General features: G+C 47.3%; 1 protein-coding gene across 14 annotated transcripts in view; it reads right to left on the bottom strand.

Annotated features, from left to right (window-relative positions):
* MED12L (mediator complex subunit 12L) overlaps positions 1-16,433 on the bottom strand; it is a 102,209-nt gene extending 85,776 nt beyond the window's left edge. For 4 of the 14 annotated variants that reach the window (XM_042820537.1, XM_042820539.1, XM_042820538.1 and 1 more), the window contains exons 1-10: positions 13,204-15,635; positions 12,970-13,074; positions 11,420-11,611; positions 9,915-10,074; positions 6,915-7,084; positions 6,084-6,194; positions 5,436-5,705; positions 3,581-3,730; positions 2,934-3,033; positions 2,249-2,385 (exon numbers count right to left, since the gene is read on the bottom strand). In XM_042820537.1, the coding sequence (XP_042676471.1) occupies positions 2,249-2,385; positions 2,934-3,033; positions 3,581-3,730; positions 5,436-5,705; positions 6,084-6,194; positions 6,915-7,084; positions 9,915-10,074; positions 11,420-11,611; positions 12,970-13,074; positions 13,204-13,395 (1,587 nt within the window). In that variant the 5' untranslated portion in view covers positions 13,396-15,635. The other 10 variants (XM_042820550.1, XM_042820544.1, XM_042820541.1 and 7 more) reach the window with 7 other exon arrangements.
* Positions 16,434-16,784: the final 351 nt, after the last annotated feature.

Below are 16,784 nucleotides of genomic sequence, written 5' to 3'. Positions count from 1 at the left end.
TGCTCTCCTGCCATCAGTGCCTGCAGGTCCTGTCCTCCCCTTAACGCCTCTGCACTGCCCAGGGGAACAAAGCAGCCACGGCCTGGCAGCCAGCCTGTCCCCCATCACCCTGCTGCCTCCCCTGGCCCTGCTCTTGTTGTGACACTCAGAAGTCAGCAGCATGGTTGTGTCAGGAGGCAGGAGTCCAGGGAGGACATCTCATCCACAGAACAGCAGGCTTTGCATGGGTCGCCATCTGAAGGCAGCACATACATGACCTCTGAAATTATGACACTTTCTTCCTAGGAAAAACAGCCTAAATTCATTAAGTGGGAAGAGAGTAGGTTTAAAAAAAAAGAAAGGAAACACAGCATTTTGTGTGGGAACGTGCTCATTTGCAGCCTGCAGCACAGCCTGGCAGGAGGCCCTGCTCTGCCCCAGAGGGCATCCAAAGCTACAATGGGCACAAACCAGTGAAGTACTACTGAAACATTAAGAGTTTTCTTCTCTCAGAAGAAAAATATACATATATATATATGTGTGTGTGTGTGTGTGTGTGTATATATATATATATATATGTATATAAAATCTTATCTGCTTTCCCTACAATCTCCTACAGCTCTTCTGCAAACACAGGGACATTACCAGTTCTGTACGATCATGTTTTATTACAGCTCAGCATTCTCCACCTCAGAGTAAATGATTACGTCATTAGAAGACTGGCAGTAAATTAATCAGACAGATCTCATAAAGGTGCTTGGTACCAAGGCTTCAAGAGTGCTGCTCAGGGCCACAGCAGACATGTTTTCCAGGCAACCCAACTTCAGGTCATAAAGTAGCAGAAAAAAGGGGTAATAATAGCCAACAACTGACAGCAAGAACAGAACAGAGCAATCGCTGTACTTTCAGAACACGCATTACCAATACTGTGCTTCGGAGCATGAAGAAACATTCTGGAAATACAATTGCAGTTGAAGTTAGCAAAGCCTTCTGAAAAGCAGAAAGTAAAAAGGAAAGAGACACAAAAACAGAACAAATCTGACCATGGCATGAAATGACAAAGGGATTTAAAACTCAATACAGAACCCATACAAGTTATCCTTTCGTCCATGAAGGAGTGAAAAAAGCCAGAGTGGACCAGGATTTCATGTCAGCTACACAATAAAACTGTGATGATGAAATGCGTATTATAAAATCTATCAGAGAAGCTAACATTGCAACACAGACATACATAATAGTTTCAGAGCTACATGACATGCCAAATGCTGCTATGTACCGTGTAATTCAGGGATTGTTATGGCTTTGAGTTAGACCGCAGGGGATCGAACTTGAAAAATCCTGGAACCTTCATGCCCAAGAAAGGCCAGGCCCAGAACAGATGACTCAAATTACTGACATTGCTGCTGCCATGAGGTGGCTGCATTTCCTCTCTCACAGTCTAAGTGTGCCCGAAATACAAACACAATCCTGCTTGTCTCTCAGCCTACCTGCTGGTTCCAGAAATATTTCCAAAGAGATCCCACCTCCCTGTCCCCACATACTGTGTTGATCTCAGCAGTCAGTACAACACTGACTAATAGTTATTACACAACGTTTCCGAGCAACACAGGCTCAAATTATGAACACCAATCACTAAGAACATACCATCACAAACAAGAAGATGGGTATATTAAATAAAACACTTTGCCAAAAAGCTTTTACAACATTAACATCAGCAACTATGACAGATCCACTAGTATTTTCCACCTTGGAATTTTACTTTATTAATGTGTTGTTAAAGCTTCTTATTTTCCCCCCAAACGATTTCCAAGTTAACTCAAAATCCAATGTTACACACAGACCCAGTGACACTGCCAGCTGCACTGTGCAGAGTGCAGTCAAAAATGTTAAAGACTTCTGATAAAGATTTTCATGATCTCTGAACACAGTCCTGGAAGCACAGGGAAAAATAAAAGTACATAACTTTAAATACACTAAAATATTCTAAAAGCTACTGATGTACAACTTTCTGCAACAGATGTAAAAGGTGTGGATATTCTACCTCATTCAGGACAGCATTCAAGAGACAATCCAGTTAAGAATTACATTATAATGACAAAGAGCTGCTTACTTCTAATAAATAAAATCTTGAATAGTTGTGGAGAAAAACACACTGTGAAAACACACAGCTGTTGTATCAGTTTCATACACGTGCACACGCAGTTACCACCAGTAAGAATAAAATCCACAGTCTACAGATTAGGCAGTGAGGAGAGCATACAGCCATTACCTCTTGGTTATCTTTGTTCTGGTTTGCCCAGAAAATCTTATGATACAGTGTCTCCATTGAATTGCTGGAATCCGATCTGTCAAAACAGTGTCGATCCAGCACTTCCAAGGTGTGCAGAACTCGGCTGATGGTCACCCCTGGATACAGGAGTCAGAAGGGAAAGAAAAAGTTTAAATAGGATGACACTGCGGGACTTCAGGCATTGCTGGACACTACAGTTACTGGCATTAGGGGAGCAGCAGATCACATTTGATGTTCATTTCACTGTGGGCGGCTACTCAGACCCTCCACAGCCTGACTGCTACCTACTTATTTATTTTTGTCATGGAAAATAGTTCCAGTACTCACTCCAAAGAGTAACTGCGTATTTTCTAACTTGTATGCTCTATATACAAATTTCCAACCAGTCTCTTTCCTACTCACTCCCATCTAAGCTGAAAACAAACTATTTCTCACCTATCCAGCTATTTCAGGAGCCAGACGTAACAAAGTCCAAACCTGAATTCTTAGCTTCTACCCAACATTTTCATGTTAATGTTGTTTTGCTAGTCCAAGAACTGAGGTGCAGGTGGAGAAATGCTCTATTACTGCAATGAATCACGGTGCAACAGGCTTATACTCACAGAAAAAGAACAGATGCTAACCCTAAGACTCCCAACACTTACTTCACTACGTCTTGCCTTACCTGCAGCTGATTCTTGGCACTTGTCAAAAGACCACCGCACCTCCACAGCACGACCTCTTTGTTTTATCTGCTGTTCTACTTCATAGATCCTTGCCCGAACCTATAAATGAGGCAGTTACTAATTAGTTAGCAGTAGGAAGTCTCAATTTTCATTTCAAGCTTGTGACAGGTTCCTCAGTAGGAGCAAGGTATCTTATGATGTTCTACAACATTCCCTGTATTTGATAACAACTAACTAGAGCACGTTTGGTTCAAATGCTTTTATCTGTTAAGAATCTTCTGGTACAATAAAACTTCTTTTACTTAAGTTAAACCCAGCAGAAGTTTATTTCCAATCTGAATTTAACTTCCAATGTGAAAAGTCACAGCTCACGACATGGTACGATACACCTCCTCTTATTTGCCACTTTACATCTTAAAGTGATCTCTGTTTAATAACTGAAAACAGCTGAACGTAAGTAAAACTACTGATATTTTCACAGAAATCACTATCTGACTGACATACAAACTACAACTGGCACAATGCTAGTTTAGAAGTTGAACTGCACTGATAACTGCTTCAATAACTCCTACAGCTGCGGTCATGAACGCAGTCACTTCTCGGGATACGGAACAGATTTATTTATCTCAACATTAAAAAAGTTTACCTGCTGATTAAATGTTGAGTTTCCACCTGGCATAGGTAAACTAGATGGAGCAACTTGGAGTAAATCCAGGGGTGAGCCAGGATTAATGTTCTTATTTTCATTTGTGGAATAATTCCACACCAAGGCACTTGGGCAACAAAGAGTTATAGTCTGCAAGCAACAGTACAGAACACAAGTAGTGCGTGATAGACAAGACCAACAGTACCAATAATAAGAGAGCTCGAATCGTTTTGGGCAATTACAAAGAAACAAAAGACAAGTCCACACACACACTGAAGAAATTCAATTGCTATGTTACTTTCCTCCCTCATTATTAAAAATTGTATTTACATATATGCACTCTCAATTCTCATTTCTACTGCCTTTATAATGCCACCAAAGAACATCACCAAAAGTTAATCCCAGACAGATCCTCTCCATGAAATGCGAACGAGTCTTAGAAAAAAATAAGTCATTTTGGTATTCAGCTTTCAGAAAGAAGCTACACATGAAAAATTTAAGAGACTAGAATGAATACTTCTGCCAAGTTCTAAAACACCAGACACTGAAATACACCAGAAACTTAACATTTACTTCAAAAGAGAGACACTGCATTGACAGGCTTCAAGAGGGTCCTTCTGCAGTGGCTTACCACTGGATACCGATTAACCTGCTGCATCTAGAGCTGTGCAGAGCAAAAGCAGAAAGCTTCGGTGCTTTTGGATCAGATCTTAAATATCATCTAAAGTGATGGAAGTTGCTTCATATAATTGATTTTTTATCTTTGAAGCTGCTGCAAAATTTGTTTGGAAGTTCTCCTGGTCCAAATTTGGCCTTCAGAGCAGTAGTTCAGCAAAAAGATTGCCTAGGAAAACACTTTGTTAAAAAGCTGGAGAGCTTGTCTGCCTCAGGGCCATCCTACGGACCTGCCTGGTAGTACAGAAAAAAGGGGTGGGGAAAAAACACAAAGATCATACACACACAAGGAGGAAAAAAATAAATAGTACAGGATGAACAGAAAGATTATCCTCTGTGCTGTTATCAGAGGAAAGCTGTAAAGCTGCTAAAGGCAAAGCCGTGAAGCTGTGTGAGACAGAAGCAGCCCTGTGACAGGGAGCTGCCCACCACTAGAGGAAGGTGCCCAGAGACGTGGAGGAGATACTCAAAACCCAACTGGAGATGGTCCTGGACAGTCTGCCTTGGCTGACCTTGCCTAAGCAAGGGGGATAGCTACCTGACCTCAGAAGGTCCCACTGCACTGCCCATCCTGTGACTTTGTGGTCCCACGATCACCAGCACACTCCTGGTATGCTCTTTACAAACCTACCACCACCAATCAATAAGTGCAAGCACATAGTTTCTAAAGCTTCCGTTGCCCTGCCAAAAACAGAACTGTCCATAGTGGCACCAGGCACCCAGGACAACCTGGAGGAAGCAAGGAAACTGCCAAAGTCCAAGGCTTGCAGGAGTCAGTGAGGCGTTGTCTTCAGCCCAGCTGCTCCCAGCAAGGACAGGTGGGTCTGCCAGGAATGAGCAAGTCCACGGGTGATGAGAACACTGCTCAGCATGACTGCAGCCACAACACTCCTTCGGAGGGACGGTTCGGCCGCTCCTGTGGCAGAGCTGCTCCCTCGTGTGGCAGTGCTGCAGACAGACACACGAAGCACCAGCACCCTCAGACGCTTCCACAAGCACACCTCAGGCAGTGGCTAGCATTCCTCCTCCTGCTACCTCCACGTCCACAGTCCTCTCGCTTTCCTGATGCAGCTGCATCTCAAATCACAGCCTGTGCACCTCGTCAGACCCAGACATACAGTTCTCCAATAAACTCAACAATCGTGGCCTCAAAAACAAAGAGCAACAAGCACGGGCCTACCTGCAGCATACAACTCAGCCCATACACCAGCGGACGGTGCTGCGGGCAGGAGAGGAAATCTGAGCAGGTGAGCTGCACGGGGCTCAGCACAGGACCGGGCGCAGTCGGGCTTGGCGCTGCCAGAGGAGGGTTACTTGGAGCAATCATCACATGAGGAGGATGTGCAGCTGCCAGGCTGGGGCCGTCGCTCAGCAGCAGCGACAGGCGCCTGGCACAGAAATAAGCGAGGCGGCGGGACAGGTAAGCTGACTGAACAAACTCTTCTGAGTACTGAAATTAAAACAAAAAGACATTATTTACCAGACTGCCTCCTTCACATCTTCATTTTAATTAACAATCTAACATTCAATATGCTCAAAGTAGAAGGGATCACAAAAGAGTATCTAAAATGCAAATCTATACTCTTGTCCCTTAAAAATTCCCTCTGTTTTGCAGGGCCAGTTGCAGAACAGGAGTCTTCCTACCAATTTCAGTTAAGAAGGATCATAAAGTGTGAAATCTGTAATGACACCTATAGGTTTCAAATACACATCGTGTGTAAAAACGCTCACATTGATTTTAACACTACAACTCCTAGAATCGTTTAACATATATGAGTCCTGCTTCTGTTGACTGTGTAAATTACACAGCTTTAAAGCACACACGCACCTGCAACATGAGCGGCAGCACCAGCTTAAGAATGTCGTCATCAGCAGGTCTGATTTTTTCCAAAACATCCAGTATCCACGTCAAGTACTCATGTCTCTCAAGCATTCCTTCCTTAAAGGATTTTAAATAACACATCACTTGTTAGCTGGGAGCGCTGAGAAAGAAAGTGTGTAGGTCCAAGTTTTATTTCATTTCTGGTCTAACTCCCGTTGCTCACAGCAGCTACCAGGACCCTCACACACCGCCCTACCAAACACCCTCATGGCAGCCCTGTGGGCAGACAGCTGTGCCCAGGTCTCAGTATCGTTTCTATTCAAGGAGCAAAGCAGCACTTATCCCTGGAGGCCTGAACCACCAGCACCACTGCTCGAGCGCAGACAACACTGAGTCACAGCGTCCATCGGGACTTCTGCTTACACAAAGGCACGATCTCTCCAGCTGAAGGCTGTGAGGCTGAGGACCCCGGGTGCAGTCCTGGCAGACTGCAAAGGTAAGTATGGGCAAAAATGTGTGGAGCTCAACAGCCACATCACCGCTCTGACACCCAAGGCTTCCTGTTCCATTGTGACCAGAGCCTGTCGTTAAATACACCCTTAAAAGATGGGATGATATGGGAGGAAAGAGAATAATTGAGAACATTACTGCAATAGCACTCAAGCACGCTAAGCAAATCAAAGTTTTTTCAGCTAGCAAATCTCTAAAATAAATCAGCATTTAAAATTTATTCTAGTTTTACAACATGAATTACCAGTAATATCTAAAAATATCTAAAACGCAACTTTCTAAAAATGGTGACATAAAAAAAAATCCATTCATTTCCGAAAGTATTACCTGAAACATATAAAAGGACAATTTTTCATTATATTCCCACTGCTTCAAGGCCTGTTCCATCTCTTGAGGCATCACTACAGAGCTGCTGCCTTGGCTGGAAGTCACATGATAAAACTCTGCAACCTTTGCCAGCTGCTCCCGAAGGTATCTGGTTATAATTTGAGTCCATTCTACAAAATAAGTTTACAATTAGAACACTTCAGATGATAAAATGTTTCTGTCTCAGTGAGGATCACAACAAATTTATGTTGAAAAGTATTTATCCAAAATAGTAACACGCAGTCGCATAACGCAGCACCACTGTGAATTAACAGGAGCTTTACGTGCCTCCCCTGCGCACTGCTCTCAAAGCACACATGCTGTCGAGTGTGTAAGCAGCCTGCTAGCTCAGCGTGATGTACGAGCACAGAGACAAGCCATGTCTCCAGGGAATCACCTGTCTCTTTCATCAGAGTTCAGCCTTCAGCCTCTGAACAGCTTTGAAACAGATAAATATACTTCAGTACTTCCTTCCTTCCAGAATTTATTCCCCTCTTCCCTCTTCCTTCAAAACCAACCAACAAAAAAAATGAGCAGGACTTTGCACAAGCACTAGCATACAACACTGCCCTCTCTACAATCGCTCTGAAACTGACAACTCCTCTGGATTTTGACTCTGATGAGAATGCACAAATTCTGAGGCAGCCTTTCAGGTCATCCTGATCAAGACAGTGCAGAGCTCTGCAAGTGCGACTCATTCGCTCTGCTCTACGGCAGGGAAGTCACTGGGTGCTGTTCATCAAACACACAAACCCACCAGAAGCTATCAGCTTTTCTTACACTTCAGAAGTGCTTTAATATTTAGGATAACTGAGAGAAATTAGTGAAAAAAGCAAACTTGCTTGATCATATACATAAAGCTTTGGGAAAAACAAAATGGTAAGGAAGGCATTCTCTGAACAGTGTAACTGGAATAGCCAGAGATTTCTGCTAGTATCTCCCAAACATCTGATGGAGTTGCATGTAACCTGCATGCAGCATGTTTTAGATGAGCTCTTCTATGAATCAACAATGCAATTACTTTGACAATTTGAATTTGCTCACTGTCAGAGTTAAGGGAACTCTGACACAACTCAGACACAGCTCTGTTCACCGATATCTATCCAGCTCAGATCTCAGCTACCGCCCTGCTTCTTCTATTCCCCTTTCAATTTGCAACTGGCAGTTCTATCAACACATACAGAATATACATTAAATGCTTTTCTACCCAAATCTGAAATTTCTGTATGAAGTCATTGGATTTCAGTGTTTTCATACAGCTGTTTAGCTACATTACTTCAAACGTTCACTCACTTTTGGAGAAACAATTCTGAATCCACCACATCACGCTTGTTTTCATGTCAAAGTACGAAAGAAAAATTCTCACAAAGCAATTACCAATATCTCTGTGCTGCTGAGTTAGAAACATCACAACACAACCACCTTTCTGCTCCCCAGAGCACAGATCTAAAGCTTTAGGGGGAATGTCAAAGAATACACGATAACACACATCGAATTACATCCCCAAATATCCTAACCTGGCTCGCAGGCCACGGTGCAGGCTTACACACAGAACGCCCAGGCCAAGTCCTTTACAAAGAGAAGCAGCACCTGCAGGTACTGGCTGCCTGCCCCCCACGCAGTGCTGCCCAGCTGCAGCACACCCCCAGCAGGACCACGTTGTCACTGCCTCCCACCGAGTCCCTGCCTCCTACAACAGGGCAGGTCTGAAGCAAGTGCAGGACAGGGAAGCAGTGCACGAGAAAGCCTGTCAGTACTGCAGCCACCCCTACAACTGAGGAAGGGACAAACGCATCGTATTCAGCAGCAAACCAGCCACAAGGACTCCACCTCTCCCATTTTTAAAGAAAGGAAGGGGAAGGAAAAGTCTGTTTCAGGCTCTCTTGATACAAAGCCCTGTGTGAAGGACAAAAGGCAAAGGTGAGAGTAGGAAAGATGGAGTCTCGTGGTCCTGCTAGGTAGTTCCAAAACCACTGAGATACAATTCACCGCATGTCAGCAGGAGCAGCAGCACACAGGAGCAGGGCGCTGTGCTCATCCCCCACCAAACCTCACTGACCTCACTGCAGCACAGCAACCCACAGAGACCCAACCTGACACGACATTCTGGGCAGTTGCTATGGTGCTGCATGGGGCAACCACAGACTGCCTCCCCCCTTGCTCTCTGTCACCAGACTTTTTTCTTTTCTTTTAATTAACAAAGAATAAGCTGAAAAAGCGTGGTAGAAGATGGTTTTTGGGCTTTATTTAGACACTCGAAGTGAAAATGAGTGTTACAAGCCTAAGAACAAAAACAAAAAACAAAGCAAAGTGGTAGAAACAACAGAATGAGTTGGTAGAAAGATGCAGACATCTCTCACAGCAGAACGGAGATGCTGCAAAACAGCATCTGATCACAGATGCTTTAAGAACAAAAGAGGAAAAAGTTCATTCCAAGCAGTGGAAAAGCCATAGGTAGAGTATAAGAGCTATGAGAGCAGTTTGGTAATATTAGGGTATCTTTTGTCCCTTAGAGGTGTTCATTGTTTGGCCGGCTGCCCTGGTGTCAGACAGCGCCATTTGCCATCAGTACTTAAAATACATGCATTGTCACTTATGTTTGAAATCAGCATCTTGTTTCAGGCTTTCTAAATCAGCAGTTCAGGTTGCTCCTGGGTACCACACAGCCTTTGCCACACCTGCCCCCCCACCAAAGGCTGGGATCGGTGGGTAAGACACAGCACAGCCAACTCCTCAGCCGTGCCTGGAGACTGAGGGACAAATCAGCTGGGAGGAGACCGAGCGGTGGGGCAGCAGTTGTGCTGCACGGCCCTTTGTACTCTTTGACACACAGTTCTAACCAAAACCGATTAAAAAGCATTTCTAACTGCACAGGCATTAAGTAATACTGATGCAACAAACAAGAGCAGCAGGTCCTTTCAGCTATCACTACGCATTTGGATATCAGAGCTGTTTACCTACCAGTATTTGGATCAGTGGCCTGGCGTTTCTTGATTTTAGCTTCAGAAATAGCAGCATAGTAGGCACATGTCATTTTGATCAGCCATGCTGCTCGCAGCAGTGGTACAGAATATTTTGCTAAGTAAGCAAAAACATCTTCTTTTTTACTGAGAATTGGAACCTGAAATGAAACGGGAACCTGAAATGAAACAGTGCAAACAGCAGTAGATCTGCAGGTTCACCCTGGCCTCCCCTGCTAACTGCCAGGACAGCAGCAGACCTCTTCATCAACCAGGGAAGCCTCTAGGCAAAACCCATTGCCTAGACACATACAAAGAGACTTGACAATACAAAAGAGCCACCCCACGCTTTCCCAAGGTTACATCTGGTAACATCCTTTCCCAGCTCTGAGATGCCTACAGGGCCACTAGCAAACCTCTCAATTCTGCCAAGGACATCCAAAGTGCAGAAAGAGGCCTGCAAGCTGATCCTCAGAACTTCTGGAAAATAAAGATAGGTCAAGATTTTCGTTAAGAGTTCAGTTGCACAGATGCTCTCTGTATCTTCAGCGCCTCTGGTTAGAGCCTGTAATGATGGAGTGTGCCAGGGAAGCAAGCTGGCCAGCTGTGACACCTACCCACATGCAGAACAGGGTTGGTCCCACAAGACTTCAGGATGAAAAGTCCCCCCTGTACTGTCACAGCAGTTCTCAAACCCTTCTGCACAAAGGTAGCACCACTTCCAAAAGCATTGTTAAATATGAGAAAAAGACATTTCATAACCAGTGGAGACAGAAGGGAATGGAGGCACAAATGCTGCACTACCGAAATGCCTGGAGGAAAAAAGGTGCATCAATGCAGCAAACAAAGCACAGATCCTTTTCAGTAAGACTCCTCTGAGGTCACCCTAGGGACTCTACCCAGTTAGTTTCACGGGGCTTTTAACATGCTTATACACCCTTGTTCAGATGCCCATAACTCCATTTCTGTTTTTGTTTTTTTTGAAGCATGAACAGTGAAAGAAATCTGTGTAGTGCTTCTATTCATAACGTGAACATCTAACAGGGTTAAAGGAAAACTCTGTATTAGCAGTATGCTTGCCACAGAAAAGTGTGTTTTGCTGGTGACCCTACTGGTGGCAAAGCAGCTCCTGTTCTTTATCAGCCAGTTACTTACACTTCACTGGTGGGATGAACACATGTGTTTGGGACCTCTAGATTCAAACTGAATTGTTCAGTTTATTTTCCTCTTTGTTAAGGAACTGCAGAATGCTAAGACAAGGAATAAAATTTCAGAGCTCAATGTTATTCTTTGCTAGCAAAATCTCATTATTTGCGCATTACTCTTACCTCAGTAAAAAAGGCACAAAGGGTACAAAATCATAGACTTACTTTTTTTTGAAAGCAGATATATCTGAAACTCTAAACCTTTTACGAATAAAAGGAATATTTTATGAATACTGCCTCATCCTTATAGACCAGTTCAGTACGATTCAACATCCAAGAAATAGGAGCAGTACTCTTATACCTTTTTTGCTAACACAGTCAGTGGTTTACTTCCTGCTAAATCTGTGAACCAGTTGTGAATCGCACTCTGAGAGCGAGCAGTAACCAGCCAGTAGTTGTCTTTGGCATTTACTTGTGGTTTCTTCTTTCCTGTGTCCTGGAACGTGTTAAGTTTTAGCTTTTCTGCTAATATGCTGCTGAAGTAAGCGCCAATCTGGTGGGTAAAAAGAAAAACAAACACACGTATGACAAGGCAGTTAGCAAGCTTCTACTGCACATGAACACATAGGGGACTTCCATCTCTATAGAGATCCATCGCGCCAGTCCAGGCTATCAGCCTAGTAAGATTACACTTCAATTCCTCACGGACAGAAGATGGAGATCCTGGCACTAAGCACCCCTGCAACACTTCTGCACTATCAGCAAAGAAGCTGCACAACACCAAAACCAAGGCAAAGAAGACCAGGCCTCGAAGATACCAGAGACACAGCTACCATTTAGGACTGGGCTGCAAGTCCCCTGAGCCACATCACAGCAAGAGCTGCACAGCTCAGATTTGGGACCTGGCTCAGTGTATCCCACAACTGCCTGAGAGCATTCCTCTTTTCAGCATTCTAGCACACCACAGCTATATACCTGGTTTTCACTTCTATTAAGAACAAGTCTTACTGTCACAACAACTGCATTCATTGTCTTTCCATCAGCTGTTACAGCAGGCAAAAATGCCACAATTTGGACAAGCTGCTGAGTCCTGACTCCTACTAACACTGCCTCCACTACCACTCCATAGCTTCCAAAGGAAAAATACCATAAGATTGCCTTCCCCAGCAGTTTCAATCCCAAAGCAGCATGCAAAAAAAAAACTAAAAAAAAAAGCCCAAGAAAGGTTCGAATTGCTGTGCAAGGTCATTTGCATATCAAGGTTACTGCAACAGAAATTAATTTTCAGGCTTGCCAGTTAGAATAAGACATTCGATTTTCTAATAAGTTTACCTGCAGATTCTGAGCTTATCTTGATAATTCTTCCAAACAACTATAAGCAATTCCTCGTGAATTTTTATTTGAGTTCTCAGCTACGCTCAGTAGTCAAAACAAGATTAATTAAAATAGCAGACAGTAAGTACTTGCAGGTGGCAACTCCAGACAAAGAAAACCAGAAGAATGTAACAGGAAACTCTTTATCATCCCAATAGTAACAATAGGAACCTTGTAATTTACTTGTATCACTTCTCATTTCAGATTTACTCACTGCTAAAATAAAAGAGCATCACTGTAGAAGTAAATTTGCATTTTCCAATAAGCCATGAAATGTTACATATTTTAAGAGTCAAACAGCAGAAAATTACTTTGTCAGAAAACATTTTAGACAATTTTGATAGCTCGTGTGCCAGCTTCCCTCTGCAGACTGATAACAGCAGGTAGCAGAAACGCCGCACAGCGTTCCTATATTCTGTAATTAACTTCAACACGAAGACTTCCAACTAGAAAGCAAAGCAGTCGAGAACCAAGTGTAACCATCGCCAGCTAGGGAGCAAGTTAAGTGAACGTTCGGACTGAAAAGGCCCGTCCTACCTTAGAGGCGTTGATGACGACGTTTCTAGCAGAACCGTGCTCATCTCCAGAGAAGGCAGGCTGATTACTGAAGCCCTGCTTTACATTCACCGCAGTAAGTTCGTCCTGCAGTGTCGCAAGGGTGAAAAATGAAACGACAGTTTAGGATGTCACATCATTCCGAGCAGCATGCTTTTATAAAGAAGTTTCATGTAATTGCCAGGCCCTCGCAGCTGAACAACCCTTGAAACGTACTGTGTGTTCACACGAATCTAGTGAGGGGAAACACCACGTTCTCCTGTTCCCATTAAGTGTTCTCCTCACTGCAGACCTCAAGGCCGTAACGCGGTAAGGACGCAGGCTGTGCTGCTGGAAGAGGACTGCTGCCCAGGGGAAGGCAGCAGAAAGCAAGGCCTGCTCTCCTCGCTTGGGCTGTCTGTGGCTCATCCTGAGGCCCGCTGTCAGGCAGCAGGGTCAGAGAGCAGGGCTGCTTGGGCAGGGAGCTTGGGCAGCTGGGGAGCCTGCAGGCAGCGCAGCCTGAGCACACGCTGGGGAGCTCACAGGGCCCTCCCTGGGAAGGCAGGACCTGCCATCAGCAAACAAACCACCTGCCCCAAAGGTGCTTCACCAGCTCCACAAGGTCAGGATAAAAGCAATCCCCGAGATTTCTAGCAGATTTATGGGGGGCAACCTATGGAAACAAAGAGCATCTGCCACGCCACCAAGTAAACAAGACAGGACAAAATAAAATATGATAGCATCTTCATTGGATTTCCTTACTTAGTTTTGGAAACGTGCATCCTCCAAAATAGCAACCCAGAAGCTTCCATTCATTTTACTCTCTTGTGCTTTGCAACACGCTTTGCTTTGCGGTACTTTCACAGAGTTTGGGAGCAACATAGAAGACAGCACTGTATTTAGAAGAAATTTCAGCCCTCTAGGGTTTAGGAAGTTAGCGAGCCTCATCTAAATTGTAAATGAAATCAACAAGAAGTGGTGGAACGCTCCTCCACCCACACTATCCCCAAGACAGCCTTGAAAACAGATGAATGCAGAGATGAAAACCATAAAAGAGATTATAAGCAAATAAATAAAAGGTAAATGGCAAACAGATGGAGGTCTGTGTTACTATTAGAACCATATCCATAGATGACCCCAGTTCTGCTATCTTTAAACTCCTACTTTTCTGAAAAAAGCTGTCTAGATATCACCATACTGAAAATAACCGAGAGCAGCATGTCCTACAGCTGCAACCACTGCTGTGGGAGCAAGCTGGGATGGGCTGACAGCACAAACACAGTGATGTTTTGGTTTTTTTTTACATTTGGCTCTGGTTATTAGTACAACTTCTCCTGCCTTCAGCAGGGGCTCAGAAATTTTAAACACGGAACACAGGACAGTTACAAACGCAAACACCAGCCAGCAAACAAACAGATAACACCACCTGGGAGCACAACGCGAAGAGTTCAGCTGAATGCTCACAGGAGCTCTCCCGATGTCTCACCTCACCGCATTAATGGGCTCAGGGTCATTATTTTCCAGCACAGCTGTTCCAGTGGAAGGCAAAACTCCCTACACAGAGCAGCAGCACAGCTAAGTAAGTATCCTTCCCTTGGCTGGATCTGCAAGTCCCTTCACAAGGACAAACACAGGAATGCCGCACGACGCGGCCCCTCACTATGCTGTGTGCACCAGACCCTCCTGGCTCCTGCAGGGACAGTGAGCTTCTTCACAAACATTAAGAAGGGTCCAACCAAGACCAGTCAAGGCTTAAAATGGTTCTGAAATTCAAACCGCCAAATAAACACGCAGACAGATGGTAAAAACCCAACAGGCAGCAAACAGAGCTCTGTTATCACTGTGGGACGAGTCAAACTGAAGAATTTTTCAAACACATTTTTGTCCCCCTCACCCCAAAACTTGGGGTGAAAGAAACCTAAGAGTTCACATTAGACTCGTGAAAGGAGTGCCGCGGATCTGAACGCAGCCGTTCCTTTTAGATGCACTCTTTGACCCCATCTCTGCCCCACATCTCTCCCACACGCAGGTCCCACTTTCAGCAGAGCCACAGAGACCTCAGCGCTGTGAGGAGGAGCTGGCACTGCGCCCTGCGCCCTGCATTGCCACCGCGGCCACGGAGCCCAGCTGGGCCGGGCCCGCACTGCTGGATGTTGGGTTTGTTCTGAGCAGCAGCCCCCTAAAAGGTATCCCACCAGTTACACACTGACAAGCAACCCGTGCTTCAAAAGAAGGAGAAGAAATTATCACACACAGAGGAGCGGTACCCCTAGATCCCAGCCGGCGCCGATGGGAGCCGCACACAGCCCTGCGCTGAGGCTCCGTCCCGCAGCCCGGCTCAGCTCACAGCAGCCCTGTGCGCCGGGCCAGGACCACGCGCAGAGACACCTATTGCAAAAGTACTTCTAACCGCTCAAACGCCAACTTTATTTCAGCACGACAGGCGCAGCAGCGTAAGGATGAAAAGCAGAAGGACGCTGGAGGGCAGAACGGGCAGAGGTGCCCCAGGGGTCGGCAGAGGGCTGGAATGTGCACATTTCTCTGCGTCAGCCCAGGCCGCTGCCAACACAGCCGGAGGGACGCCGGTCAGCCATCGGCCTCAACGGCCCGCTTTCCGGAGGTCTCAAAAGCAGACGGGCCAAGAGGGCAGCGACGAACCCGCCCTGCCGGACCGCAGCGGCCGCTCCTCCAGCCCCATCAGCCCGGCGGGTCGGGGCACGAAGGGAGCGCAGGGAAGCAGCGCGGGAGTGCAGCCCGGGGCAGGGAGCGGGGAGCGGCTGCGTGCGGCGGCCACGAAGGCTCCGAGATCCGCGCCGCCGCGCTCACGCGGCCCGACCCGAGGCCTCTCCCGGCCACCCGGAGGAACGGCGGACGGGAAGCGCCGCGCGCCGAGCCCTGCGCTCCGCGGACGCGCGGAGCAGAACAGCCCTCGTCCCACGCTGCGCGCGGCCCCCGGGTCCCCACGGCCGGGCCGCGGCACCCAGCCGCCCTCGCACCGGGCCGGGCCCCGCGGGCGCCGCACTGCGTTTGGAAGCGCGGTAGAAGCTCCGCTCGGGGCCGCGGAGCCCTTCGACCGCGGCCGCCTCTCCGCCCCGCCGCGCCAGCAGCCGCGGCCCCGCACGGCCCGGCCCCGTCCCACCCCCAGCTCGCCGCAGAAAATGCAAGTCAGCGGCGGCTCCGCAGCGCCCGACGCCGCTCAAAAGTTTCGGGGGAGGCGCCGGGCCGGGAGCCGAGGGCGGCGGCCGGGAGCGGGGCGGGCCGGGCCCCATGCAGCCGGCACAGCGCGGCACTGCATGGAGCGGAGCGGCACGGCACAGCACTGCATGGAGCGGCACGGCACGGCACGGCGCGGCTCACCTCCTTCTGGCGCGGGTCCTGCGGATAGACGTCGGGCGGCCCCAGGCGCGGCCGCTTGAGCGGTCTCTGCTCATAGCTGAGAAGCCCGAAGGCGGCCATGATCGCTCATGTTCGCCGCGCGGCGGGCGGGCGCTGGAGCGGGCTCCGAGCGGCAGGGAGCAGCACTCGGCGCTCGCCCCCCGCCTCAGCCCCCGCCGCGCCGGGGGTTGGGCTGCGCGCTGCCGCCGAGGCCGGGCACGGGGCGGGGGCGGCTCCGCTCCGCGCGCCTCGCGCCGGGCACGCCGCCCTGCGGAGCCGGCCGTGACACCGCCCCGGCCCTCCCGCGGCCCCGGGTGAGCGCTCCCGTGCCCCGGCCCGGCGTGCTCGCTCGCGGTGTCGCTCTCCCATTCGCGACACCGTTAATTTTAGCGAGCGAATAATTCGCCGAGGACGATCGATCGATCGCCGCCTCGGCCGGCTCC

The sequence above is a fragment of the Centrocercus urophasianus genome, unplaced genomic scaffold (assembly GCF_019232065.1).
Source record: "Centrocercus urophasianus isolate 14NV4802_14NV808 unplaced genomic scaffold, USGS_Curo_1.0 seq_19, whole genome shotgun sequence".
NCBI classification, from domain to species: Eukaryota; Metazoa; Chordata; class Aves; order Galliformes; family Phasianidae; genus Centrocercus; species Centrocercus urophasianus.
This window is presented reverse-complemented; position numbering and strand designations above follow the sequence as displayed.